The 15,130-nt window shown below is 30.2% G+C and overlaps 1 protein-coding gene across 2 annotated transcripts in view; it reads right to left on the reverse strand.

The window, feature by feature from the left end:
• Positions 1 to 15,130, reverse strand: part of FSTL5 (follistatin like 5) — a 544,717-nt gene that overhangs the window by 255,546 nt on the left and 274,041 nt on the right. For both annotated transcript variants that reach the window (XM_039876278.1, XM_039876277.1), the window contains exon 5: positions 6,139 to 6,335. In XM_039876278.1, the coding sequence (XP_039732212.1) occupies positions 6,139 to 6,335 (197 nt within the window). The remainder of the gene's footprint in view (positions 1 to 6,138; positions 6,336 to 15,130) is intronic.

Here is a 15,130-nt window from a genome sequence, read left to right on the forward strand (position 1 = left end):
AGAGAGAGAGAGATGCATACATACATACATACATACATACATACATACATAGATTGATAGACAGAATCTACTTTTTGAATTTCAAGCCATTCAGCTACATGATTCTCTCCTATTTTCACCCCATAATTCATGAGTGGAGAAGGCTCCTGATTCCCAATATTTCTGTCCACCTTATTTACTTTTCAATATTCCTAGTGACTTCAATATCCATGTCAATAAATGACTTCTATGCTCCTTTTCATAACAAACGATCATTAACTGTATTTCTTCCAATGATTGTTTTCTATATGTCAGCCTGCCAAAAGGAAGATTTTTATACCTTAGGTCAAGTCATCCTGAAATCTTGATTTCAGGCATTATGTATTCAGGTCAGTTTTAGAAATATTACATGTTCTTAAGACCACATATGTGCTATTATGGAGTTGAGTGCTTAATCACACTGGCCATATATAGAACACTTAGCAGAGATAGCAGAATGCCCCGGTCAAGTTTGTGACTATACTTCAAAGGAAGATTATCCTTTACATGCTTGTTGAGACTTTTTCAGAGAGTTATTATTTTATGAGACATCATTGAAAAAGTCAGCCAATTTGGAGCATATTGCTACCAGAACAATTTCTACTGAAGCAAGCAAGCATTATTAAAACTCAGATTTCACAGTGGACCTAACAAGAGCCTGAATTCTTGCTGTTGAAGACAGCCTAAGAGAGGGAAGAGAGAAATCCAAATAATGGAAATAAACCTCAGATACCTATTTGGATTTAGAGTAGAACTAAAGCAGAATACCAGACAAGCAAGTCTTCACACCTCATCAGAAAAAGCTAGAACATTTGGTTTTGCCTTTTATATACAGAGTTGTTTACTAGCAGAGACCATTAAGATCTATATCTTTGTTTTGAGTAGAATCTAGGCAATATGGCACAGATTCAGGAAAAGATATAGGACCACCTAAAACTAGATAAAGAAAATGTCCATCCACCCATTTTCAGTAAAGAGAGGATAGACATTAAAAACAAAAGTGCACAAAAAAATGTTAAATGTGATTGAATTCTTACCCTTGTCATATAGTAATTAAGACACTTACATGGAAGAGGGGACAGTAAAAATCTGTTCTATTTCTGTAAAAAAAAAAAAAAGATAGCTATCCCACTCTACCCTCCCAGCCAACTCCATATCCTTTCGGGAAGCAGAAATTCTCAGCCACAGGGTAAAAGCAGACCTGATACACACTGGAGGAAAGTGAGAGATAGAGGATTTTGTCTGTTTCTGAGGGTGTTAAATATATGGCAGAAGACAGAGGCCAAGAATTTCTGCTAGTCTCTAGGACTGAAGGTATGTTTCTTCCAGGGAAAAATGTGATATATATTAATTTTTGATATTGGTGTTGTTATATTTTATAACTTGCTATTAGTTTTTTAAAGGGTAAATGTTGGCAACTATGAAATGTGATGTATTTGGTTATACAAATTTAGGAGAAAAATCTAAAGTAGAACCATATTGTTTTTTTATAATAAGGAATTTGGAGCCCCAAGAAAACTGAGGAATTAAAGTTGAGAGATAAACTTGGGTTGAGAAATGCAGGCCACAGAAGGAAAATTGCAGAAAGAAGGAAAAAGTGTAGGAGGTGCTTCATTTAAACTGGATTTCGATTTGTGATTTATGCAAAATATGCTGTAAACTCATCCTCTATCTCCCTTACACATCTTTAACATCTTCAATCAAATCTACATTGCTTTCTGAAGATGAATATGTGTCTGTGTGTGGGGGGGGCTGCTCAAAGAGAAGTGAAAAGGGGACAAAAGATACCTGGATTATAGTAATATAAAAATAGTAAAATAGTCAATTAATTTATATATTTTTTCATAACATATGTATGCATCTCTTTCCGAACATTGCTTTCCTTATTTCTTATAACTTAATTTTGTGAGCAAGAAAAACTGCATTAAACTAGGTATTTGATTATTTGATATATAGAGATATTTTAGTATTATATATTATCTCAAAATAAAAAATATATATTTGTTTTAAGTTCACTTCAATTTAATATTATATCTGTAAAGTCATGGACATTATACAGTCTGAGAAGAAATGGCCAATGTTACAAGTTGCAGAATGATAATATTTGTCTATAGGATAGAATACAGGATTTAACACTCATATTAGCTTCATGAGATAACTAGATGAGTGCTTCAAATGAAATGAGCAAAATAAATAACATGCTACAATTTATTTTTTCTAATTTCTTGGAATAACCAAAACTCTTTCTTTTCTTTAGCAAGACAATTTTTCACTGTAAAAATCAAAGCTTTTTGTACCTTTAATAATATGTGTGTATAGATTTTGGGGTTATAAAGATTGCAAACTCATGATATTTGATTTGTTCTCATCTACCATCTAACTGTAAGCATTTAAAAAATACAAAGGCTGAGCATGATGGAAATATTGATCAATTGTTCATGCACTAATTCTAGCATATGTGCTTTCTTTATTTCTATTGTCATCACGACATTCTCATGAATCTTAGATTTGACAATGTAATTATGGCCCATTGTGTTTTCTATGGGCTAGTCATGTTTCTTATCTTACATATTCTAAATAATATAAATATCCCATCAAATTTATGTATTAGGTACTATTATCATTGCCAATATATATTATAGAAAGGTTTACTAAATAAGACGGAGAGTTTAAGTAACTTGCCACAGGTTACAAAAGTAAGTTGTAGAGAAGTGATTTGAACCCAGGGTTTATAACAAAGCTCTTAATCACTAGTCCATGACCATAAAAAAAAAGATCATTTTTGAAAAATATCATAGGACCTAATCAATTTAAGGCCACTCATTACTTTGCTTTGTGAAACATTCTCTTTTGATCTTTCGAATTGTATATTCCATCTTAATCTTTGTTGATTTCCCTTCTTCAGTTATTACCTTTTTAACTCTTCAGATCCTCACCTGTCAACGACAAGTCTACCAGTGTTCTAACATCAAATTTTATCAAATTTGTAAAACACGATTGTTTTAAAAGTTCAAATTTCACTTTGTGATAAACTTACATTTTATAATAGGACATTTTCAATAGACAGAAATTAGCCTTACACTAAAGACTAAATGCGCAGTTATAGACAGTCCCATTAAGTTGCAATGGTGAACAGGTGTATCTACTAAGATCTTTTTTTTATAACTGGTTGATTCATTTTAGCAAATATTTTCTTGCTATGACAAGTTGTCAGCTGTGATACTAAATATCCTACCTACTTTATCTACTCCTTTTTATTGTCTTTTTTTTTCTCTCAGCTCAACAGGTCTCTAGGTTCTAGTTTACTTGAAAGTCTGCAAACGAAACTCCACATAATAGAATGTGGAGTAAGAATAAAATGGGTACAGCCAGTTACATTTATAAAACTTACAGCCAAATCATACTTTTTTAAAAATTTTCACTTGTCATTGGAAGGATCTTAGGTTACATATTACATTTTCTGCTAATAATAGCTTGTAAATTATTAACAGATACCATTAAGATCCTTTTCCCTCTTTACTTTCAGTTAAATTATGTTTAAATTTTATATTAAATTATGATATTATATGTTTCCAAGTTTATGAATAAAATCATAGGTATTATAGGTTATAACATTTACATACAGGTTCTTAAAAAGCAGTCATAACCTTAAAATACACAGGTCAAAAGCAATAATTATGCTATAAATAGCTAGAAATTTATTATGTCTTTTCCAGGATACTTGTTATAACCTGTTTTTCTCATAGTTGATTGTTGATGGATTAGATACTAACATTTTTACTTTATACTGCTGAAGGAAAAAGTGACTTATGTGGTATGGGATATATGCAGAAAAGGGTTAATAAACATTACCTTCCCAGATCCTTACACTCTGGGAAAAATGGACAATATGGATGTACCTCATAGATGCACAAGATATAAATGAAACTTCAAACATTTCTGCTCTCACATCATAACTTTAAGATAAATTGGAAGGGCACTTTTCAGACATAAAGCAAGTTCAAATCAAAGGTAACTGAGAAAACAAAACTAAACTTTGTAGCAGATGAACTTTATTATGAGTTGAATTGTGTTCTTCCAAAGAATATTTTAAAGTCCTAACCCCCGGTACCTCAAAATGTGATCTTCTTTGGAAATAGAGTTGTTAAAGATGTAATTAGATAACTTAGAATGAGGTCATACTGGAATAGGGAACATGCTTATCCAATACGACTGGTGTCATTTCAAGAGGAGGCAAGCTGATGTAAAAGTCAGACATATAGAGAAAAAGTTATGAGACTACGAAATCAGAGATTAGAGTGATGTATCTACAATTCAAGGAATACCAAGGAATGCCCGGCACTACCAGGAGCTGGAAGAAGCAAGAAAAGATCTTTCCCCAGAGGCTTCAGAGGGAGTATGGCCCTGCCAACATCTTGATTTTAGACTTCTAGTGAGAGTTTGTTTTCGCCACACAGTTTGCAATATTTTGTTAATGGCTGCCCTAGAAAACTAATGCAAACTTGAACATAGCAGAAACTTGACAATATATAAGTAAAGTGTTACCACTATCATTCTCTAATGATTAGCAGTTTTTCATTTGGATGTAGATGTGGGTACTACGATAATAACTAGATTTGGTCAGATCATGTTTTGTATCCAACTAATGCCTAATGGTATAAACATGTTAAAACTTAAAAATACTGAAAAGATAAAATAAGAAGTAAAAACAAAAACAAAAACATACTCTATTCAAATATGTTAGGCACATATAGATCAAGGTGGCATGCCTTAATTACAAATTCATTTTAATGTGATTAACTGGTCATTTCTTATTGTTACTATAAATACAAAATTCTAAAGAGTTTAATTCTTGAAAAATAAATCATGAATACATGACAACACAGATATCTTAATTAAAAGTTTTCTAATTTTACACTAATAATTCAGAATTCAATTGCTTAAGTCGCAGTGCATGGGACTTAGTAACTACTCAATAAACGTAGGCTGAATCAAAAATGATCATGAAAATAATATATATTTGAATTAACTGGAATGACAAGAACTACAGTCAATTTGCTCACAAGATCACATTGATATGAAGTCTCTAAACTAAGTTACACTATTTCAAAGGTTAGAAATACTTGCATGATAAGACCAATATTCTATAATGTCTGGTTTTTAAAATAAGCCACAAAATTAACCATAAGAGATAAATGATATGATATTATGGAAGTAGACTATTGATTTTTTTAAACTGTATTAAATGCTAAGCACAGCTGCATAATCTACCTCAAAATATACTCTAGGAATAGGTCAACTTTATTCCTCAGTGCTACCACCATTTTTCTAGACACCTTAGATTGGCTTTTTCTCTCCATTACTTCTTGAAATCTGTGTATATTTTTGGAGAAATCTTATGTTTCTTATTTTATATTTCCAGTACTATTCACAACTAGTTTAGATATTTTAATCTGGGTATTACAATTTCCTTCAAACTAGTTTGTCTCAGTGACACATGCATAAAAATATTTCTATTTTTCTAAATGGTTCACATAAGGACTTTTCATTTATTAATATATACTCTTTCATAACATGTATTATTTAGATGACAATTTTCAAGAAATAAAATTTAATAATATGACTTAATATTAAATCAAAATTAAATATATTATAATTGATCCTTGATTATTGAAAAAGTACTGGAATATGTCACTAACTTAACACCATCTTAAGTCATTTTACATTGTGTAATTGTGCTCAATTGCTGGTCAATGGTTCTCTTGAATACTGGATAAATAAGCTTTTGCTGACTGATACAAAATTAAACATTACAAAGTATCCAGAGTATATCTGGAGATATCTTATAAATTCTGTAAAATAACTGGTAATTCCTTTAGATATTTAAGGTACAGAAACCTCTCAAAAATAAATCTCTTTTTAAACTGAAAAATCATATAAAGTTACTTGAAATTAACATTACTATTAGTCAAATTTTACTCTTAAAAATATTTATGCCCTCACTCTCAAATAATATAGATTAAATATATATTTCATTAATATTGAAAAAATTTACACAGATGTAAATATATTGCATATGCCATATTGAAATAAATTCGTTAATTTAATCATTAATCATACCTGAGTTAGTTCATTAATATCTATAAGTCCGTTACTGTCGGCATCAAAATATTTAAACATTTGATCCACCAATAACTTCTTCCGAGATATGTCATCACCGTTAGGGTTTTCATTTTCTTGTGTAATATATTTTTGATTTTGTAAATCTAAAAGCATGCTTTTCATCTTGCTGTATTCAGTGGCCTTGCAGTTATCTCCTGTAACAAAAGAACTAAGTTATTTTCCAAGCAATATTCAAAAACAAATAATTTATTTTATCAATGTTTAGAAGCTGATATCTTATATATATTACTTTGTACATAATTTTTGTGTTTCTACTTTGCATACTTTACAAATTTTGCAAGAAAAAATGGGCTATTTCTACAGTAGGATAGAAAATTTTAATTTTTATCAAATCTAATAACTATATTTACTGTGTTTTTTCTATATCAAAGTCGTTGGTTCTATGAGGAACAAAGAAACACATAATAGCTCCGATTGGCTCTAGTGCTTAAATACTATCTTCAGTATTAATCTTCATTGTACATTCCTATATTGATAGTTTCACAGATTTTGAACATGAGGCACAGGGAGATAAAATGACTTACCAGTGGCAAAGGGTTAGACTGTGCTGAATTTTGCACTTAAATGCATGTATATCTGGCTCCAAAATACTACAGCACATTTTTAACTGGATGTATGTTTATATATTTGGATTGTTTTGAAGAAGATCCTGTGTATGTGTATTTGTGTGTATGAGGAGTTAAATTTTCTTTTAATTCTATTTCTAATGACACTAAGCTCGTATTCATATCCTCTCAAAAGTCTTTACTTGTTTTTCTGATATTCGTTTATCTCTTCTTTCAGAGCACTCAGTGTATAATGTGATATATATTCGCATTTTGTATCTTGAAGTTTTAACTTTCCAAATTTCATCTCCATAACTAAAGTATAAGCTTACTGAAGTAAAGGTGCATGGAAGATTTTCTGTATCTCTCATATAATAACCATCACAATAGTGAAAATATCACAGTTAATTAAAATAATTAGTTGGTTTAATGTCTTCAAAAATAACTGCAATTTTTAAAAATCTTCACATAATTATTTTACAAAGGACTTTACTCACGGTAGTCCCATAATGGTGTCTTTAAATGATGCATTAACATGAAATGCATACTAGTGATAACAAATGTGATATAAAGTATATTACAGAAAATACAGTGCATAATGTAATTTATAAATGAAAGAGTAGATATTGTATTATCTAAGAATTTTTTAAAACATATTTTTAAGGAAAAAACTAACTTTATATTTATGGTCAATTTTGACAATTAGGAATTGACAGAATCTAGCATTTTAAAAGAAGATTTCTAAAGAATTTTAAATATATGTTTAAGAAGCATGGGGTTGAAAAACAATATTTGAAGTCTCATTCTCTTTTAAGACAAAATGGAAAACAATCTCTGCTAGAGAGATGAGAGCTTACCTTATTTTTCAAAGGCAGTGAAATGACTACTGTTGTTGATCAATTTCATTGTTGAGCAATTCTGTCAACAACTTCTTATTTTATAACAAAATAAACTTTGTGCTACAAATTAAGTCAATTTTGCATTGTTGTGTTCTGAGTAAAGAATATTAATAAGAATGTTTTTATAATAGCAAAAAAAAATCACTGAAAGAGAGATGTAATTAAATCTGGAGGGATAGGTAGCAATTTTGGTGTCTCTGAAAGCTACACAAAAGCAGCATTCAAATGTGTGTGTGTGTGTTGTGTGTGTGTGTGTGTGTGTAGGTTTATGAATGTGTGTATGCATGCATGTAAGTGTGTGTGTGTATGTGGATGTGTTTCAGGAAGACAGAAACGTGTAATGAAAAAAGTGGGAAAAAGGATAATAAGCCATTCCAATAGCTCTACCTGGCATTTCTGTATTTGACCTTGAATCTATAGCTCCTTTTATTAGATTGACAGGGGAAATGAGGAGGGGTGGAGTTTGGAGGAGCAGACCTGTGGTCCTTGGCAACAAGGATATTGGAATGTTGTGAGAGGCAGATGTAATAAGTCAAGCAGAGAAAGACAAATACCATATAATTTCATTTATATGTGGAATCTAAAAAAATAAAACAAACGAACAAACAAAATCGAAACAAAATAATAGATACAGAGAACATCGTGATGGTTGTCAAATTAGGGGAGGTTGGGGGATGGGTGAAGAAAGGAAAGAGATTAAGAAGTACAAATCAGTAGTTATAAAACAGCCGTGGGTATATAAAATATAGCATAAGGAATATAGTCAATAATATTGTGATAACTATGTATAGTGTCAGATGGGTACTGGATTTATTGAGGTGATCACTTCTAATTACTATGTTATACATCTGAAACTAATATAATATTGTACATCAACTGTAATTTAAAATTTAAACAATATATTTTAAAAAGAAAGAGAAAAGAAAATAGAATTCAAACACTGGAAACCTTTTAACTACGTTTAAAAATTGGGAAAAGGGATACGGTTTGGGTTGTTACACTAGAGTTCTGATGTAATCAAGAAATGTGATTGTCAGAATGCTATTAATATTTTTATTTCCAATTATAAATTTCCTAGGTCCAAGAATGTGGTATTGATGGCAATCCAAATAAAATAAAAATAAACGCATTGCAGTTAAGTTATTCATAGTCTATGGAAATGTACAATAAACATAAAATTATATAAAATGATAGAATTTATAGATTTAATAAAAAATCCATGTTACAGATTTTTTCAGTAGTAAATAGGTGCATCTGTAATTAATAATAGATTACATGTAATGCAAGCTTTCTACGTGCCAGGAACTTTGTACATGTTAAATCACTTAACTTTCACAACAATCCAAAAATGATGGACAATATAATTATCACCACTGTACCGATGATGAACCACGGCACAGATAGATTAAATAACTTGTTCAAAGTTACAGAGCTAGAAAGGAGCAGAATTATTTTTGCTCACAAGCAATATCTCCCTTATCCTTTATTCTCTACTTCGTTCATCTTCAGAACTGAATTTTAAAATCAACTTATACATGGATTCAGTAAATTTGTCCAAGGATTATTTGTAAAGTGAAAGACAAATATAATACTAAACTCCAGGCAATATCACTGCTTAAATTGCAGGTAGAGAAAGTAGACCACAAAAAGAAAAAATAAAAAAGAGTAGTATCTGAGAAGTAGCAGGAAAATTACAAAAAAAAAATACTAAAAAGGATGAAGGTAAAGAGAAAAGAACTTTTCAAGAAAGAAGGTAAGATAAAATGTCAAATGTTTCAGAATAAAAGTAAGATAAACAATAAAACATACCCATTGAATTTTTTAAATTGGAGGTAATTGGTGATTTGAAGAAAAATTTTAGTGAGTAAATAGAGCAGAATTCATATTACAATGGGTTATAGAGTAAACAAAGTGAGGATTTAGAAATATTAAATGTTTACTACTTTTTAAATAAGTTTCAAAGTGAAAGAAGAAGAAGCAGAATTATTAATGAAGAATAGATATTTGTTAATAAACATCAAGGGATATTTAGAAATCATGGCCTCATCTAAGAATAACATCAGGCAGGAAGGTAAGATATTTTTGTTTGTTTAACTGCTCGCTTAGGTAGGATTCTTTAAAACTTAATCAGCAGGCGGTGCTAGATTGGTGTTGCTAAAAGAATGGAATTCTTTCATGAATTCACTTCCTGCTTTGGGTGACCAGTAGGAAATCTCTGCTGTCCCTGTTCTAGACATTGAGAACAAGACAAAGGAGGTCACGATGTCATAGCATCTGTACCATCTTTCTTTCCATGAATACAGTGATGCTGGTGCAGTGCTGATTTTTGACTCAGAGTCATTTGATAATGACAGTTAAAATCTATCAGCCCCTGTGAGGCCTAGAAGGATGCAGAATCTCTGACATTCAAATGGCCCCACCTGTGTAACTAGAAGTGCCTCTTCATGTCACTATGTAACTGAAGATAATTACATTTTATGTATCTGATAGTACAACCATCAGTTTTGAGTACATAAGTGCTAAAAATTATAAATTATATCAATTATGCTTAGTATTACATGTTTTCCAAAGGCTGTAATTTATCTCTTTGAATTCACGTTATCCATCTCTCTCATCCACCAATAAAAAGTACCATTTTTTAACACAAAAATATTCAAATCTAAGTATATAAGAATACCATTTTTCTATTTTGAACACTTATAGTTAAAATTTGATTATTTTGATTCTAGTATAAGCTGAAATCTTAAAAATTCAAAGAATAATGTTTTTATTTTAGTATCAACTCTATGCATTTACTAGAATGTAGATTAAAACTATTTTTCCTCAAACTTCAATAATTGCTAATAGAACACTTTTACATATTTTTAGAAAAAATGTTTTCTATTTATAGCATGAAGAATATGTCAAAATTTTAGTACGCTTATATGAATGAAATTAACAGAGAAAACTACTATATTTATGTTAATTTATAAGTTGTTAAACTGGGTATAAAGGAATTAAAGTTATCTTGGTTAAAAGTAGTCTGAATAGAATTAAAACAAACAAATCTTTAACTAAAATATCCATTTGAATGTCAAAATGATAAGGTTGTAAATTGTTTTATGTTACATAAACATGACTTAAATGTTCTTATTAAAAAGTATATTACAGTTATACATAAAATTAATGTAAATCTATCCTGTTTCAGATATTATTCTAATTCTAGGAATTCTCTAGTGCAAACACATTCACATATCACTTTTCAACTTCTCTGGGTAAACACCAAAGAGCATAACTATTGAATGGTAGTAAGATTATGTTTAGTTTTGTCTGAAACCTCCAAACTGTCTTCCAAAATGGCTGTACCATTTCAGTTTCCTATCAGCAATGTGTGAGAGTTTCTGTTGCTCCATATCCTCACCAGCATTAGATGTGCTCAGATGGTGAAATCAGATGGTAAATTTTCACCATTCTAATCAGGATATAGTGGTATCTCATTTCTGTTTTACAGGAAAATTTTTAAGTTAATAAATGACTATATTTTATGAGATATTGGTTCCTTGATCCTTCTCCCATTCTCTCCACACATGAAATTTGATTTATCTTAATTTAATATCTCTTTACATATTGTTGAATAAAGGAAAATGATTAAAAAACACAATTTAATTGACATGCTTACTTATTAAGGTTGAGAATTAATCTTACTGAAAATAAAAGAAAGTATTATGAGTTAAACATCCATTCTCCAAATATTCGCTACTTGTGATATAATTTTGGTCAATTAAATGGAATACTCAGAATTGACAACTGCCTATAAATCTATATAAGCAGTGGTAACAAAAGACTTGATTTTTTAGTTTGGCAAATGTGACTATGTATTTAAATTTAAATAAAGGTGCTCTAGTTACCACGTCATTTTGCTCTCTTAACTCTGACACAAGATTAATTAAAATGTTTAGGGCAAGGTTAGGCACTCTGTCCTGTTTTTTAACTATATTCTTCAAAGGTAACAGAGCTTAGCTATTACTAGTACTACCTTAGCTCATCATCCTCCCAAGCACAGTCACATAAAGTAACAATACAGAGAATGCTGATAGAAAACACAACAAAATAAAATAGAATACAATGTAATGTTGAAATTGATAATCTAGAATTCTCAAAAAACCTAAATAAAAAATATAAATTTATTTTACCAGATGTAAATACAACATAGAGTATTAACTATCATAACTAATTAAATGTGTTATTTTGATACTTAGTAAATTTAACAATTTTTAAGTTATTATCTTTAGAGTAAGAACCCAGAAAATATATGCTTCATGTGAAAAGTCATACCTCCTATACAATATATGAAAGCTAATATTATTAAAAAGTTCGTGAATTAAATTTTTTTCTAATAATTTTTTTCTGGTGAACAACAAATATTTTGTACATGACATGTAAGACTGTCCATCTTCTTATAATCCCACGAGTGTTCTTAAAATGTGAGTGCATAGTGCTTGAAATATTATATGACATAGATCCTATAGTTCTTTTTGTGGTAGCTGGTGTTTTATAGAGGTTATGAATTTTGATTTATATTACCTGAATTTATATTAATTCTAGGAGTAAAAATATATAAAAGACTTTCTTTGATTTTCAAATAATTTGACAAAAATTGTGAAAAATTAACCAGTGTTCAAAAAAGTAAGTCTGTTATTGCATCAAATATAGTGGAAACTCAGCCTTGTGTAACTCTGTTAAGAGAAGATCTCTTAGTACTCTTGAATACTAAATAATCTTGTCCATTAATTTTATCAGATCACTCAAAAATGTGGTTTTCATTGAAAATTTTAGTGTTTGTATTGATGTTACAGAGCATACTATTTATATCTGTGAAGCCATAGGCACATAATAATTTTGATCTATTATTTACACAGCAATGATTGTGTTCTGACATTGTGCTAAGTTTTACAGACAATTTATTCAATCTTTATAATAAACCTATGAAGTAAATAGAATTACTATACCATATTCTTAAAAACATAGTAAGCCCAATAATAGGCTTGGCATTTGACTTTACATAAAAGGTTGAGAAACTCATGACTCTACTACAGAACTCAGAAGGTGCATCTACTTGTCTCTTGAGAAGATAAAGAAGCTTTAACTGTTCTTTCTTTCATGTTATTCTAAAATTTTGTGTAAAACTTTGTTAAAAACTTTAATATGCTGAGGACTCCCTGCATGCATCCAATCCAATATGCATACTCAGTACTAAAGCCTTTTCTGTTCAGATGAAAAGGTGTTTTGGTTGGTAAGATTTTTAATTTTCCTGACAATTATTAGGGACATTATATAATAATGACATGAATGACTCACCAAGTCTGCCTAAACATCATGATTATGTACATACATAACAATACAATTTCAAAAAATGTAAGTCAAATAGTGATACAATTACCAGGCAAACTTTATAAACAACAATTACAGAGAAAAACTGTAATGCTGCTACATGGGAAATATAGATTAAGCAGCCATTAAGCACAGTGACTTGGTCTGGAAAAAACCCAGAAAAGTACTCTTACAGGAATATAGTACTCTTTCTTAAGCATTAAATTTAATGCTAAATGTATGTATGATAGAAGGTAAAGGATGAGTTAATTTCTTCCTGAAGTTTATTCAGGAGCCCTGGGCTTTGCACTAATTTGGTGTTAAAAGTTATAAGCATAATTGCGTGTTTTTTTCTGGAGTTCATATGCTTCTTGCCTTCTAATATCTCAGCTACTTTTTGCCTTGTTTATCACAGAAAAATACAAAAGTGATAGTGAAAACAGAACTTCTGCTCACACACACGCACACGCGCACACACACACACACACACACACACACACACACTTGACTCTATTCATTCATTTTTGCCAAGCAAAGAGATAATAGTCATGATTGGGCATCAACTCTGGCCATTTCTTTATCCCATCAAATTTAACATCAAGAAATATTCTTTACAAAATAAATCTAATTTCAATGAACTATAAATATTCAAATACTACTACATTCTAAACATCACAACAGCAACATTCATGGTGTTGCTGCTGTTATGATAGATACTTTCATACAGCCTTAATCTTGAAATGGGTTAATATATATAATAATTTATAACTTGTTAGATTTCAGAAGGAATCTTATGTGTCTTTTATGTATGTAGGCATTTTCACGTTATTAACTTTTCTTATCTCAAGCCAATGATCATGTATAAATAATTTATCTGAATAGATGTATCCTGAAAAAAAGTTATATCCTTGTGGCATTCATAACTATATGTTAATTGTCATTACTTCTAAGCACAGTTGACCTTCAGGAGACATTGTCCTATGAGTGTCATATGATATTTAGTGTTTTCATTGGTCATAGCATGGATGTTAGCATTAATTACCTTCCCACTATCCCCAAACCAACCAAATAAATATAAATGATTTTACCATTCTGTGTTCCTCTGTAGAAAAGGATTACTCAGAGTTCTCTAGTAAGACCTGGTCCTAGTAGTTAAATAGTTAAATGGTCGAGTGGATACTTCTTCAGCTAGATGTGAATCTGCTATTCTCTACTATATAACAGCTTTCTGGAATATTTCCAAAATGGACTCCTACTGTTCTCTAAAATTTGAGTAACTTATAGAGAAAATACTATATAGTAAGAACATTTGATTGTGTATAACCTATATGCAATGTTCATTGTTTTGTTTTCTAGAAGATTATGAATGCTAACTGTTCAATTCCTTAGCATTATATAGTACCTTAAAAATATGACACTATTCAACATTGTAATTCGCACATAGTCACACAAGATAAGTAACAAATATCTATTAAACCATGTACTTTCTTATGAGTATGCATAATGTTTTAACAATAGCTCATTATGACCTGGAATAAATTTATTTAGGAAATAGAAAAGGCAGAGGACAAACTATATAAGTGATGTGACTAGGAGGAGATAGACTAATTAATACCAGAAAGTACCTACCTTAAGTGTAGCCTGTGTATGCCATCGGTAGGAATTGGGCTTATGAAACAGTGAGCAAATAAATATAGAGAAAATGATAAATTAATTTTAAATAAGTTGAGTTTGAGGTAATTGTGGTATATTCTGGTAGAGGCCTTAATGAGGGGAAAGGAAATACTTCAGAAATTCTATAATTTAGAAGGAAGGAAAGATTTGATGAATTGGACTTGTGAGTCATTGGACTGTGTATAACAATTGAAGGTATGATTGATAAAAGAGGGGATTTGTAAAGAGTGAAATTAAGATAATCATGGCCAAATCATGACCATGAACATTTTTAAGGAGTATTAAGATTTCTTTATAAAGAGACTGCTAAAACATTGATTAGTTCAGTGGAAGGAGTAAAGATGCTTTTATCACACAACTTTCTATGCTGAAAGTCCGTTTTGTAAAAATGAAAAAGTGTTGACTAACTGCTGCAAATTAGATAGATGATTATGAGAAAAAAAGAGATGTTGCCTTACTTTG

The sequence above is a fragment of the Pteropus medius genome, unplaced genomic scaffold (genome assembly GCF_902729225.1).
Source record: "Pteropus medius unplaced genomic scaffold, Ma_sr-lr_union100, whole genome shotgun sequence".
NCBI lineage: Eukaryota > Metazoa > Chordata > Mammalia > Chiroptera > Pteropodidae > Pteropus > Pteropus medius.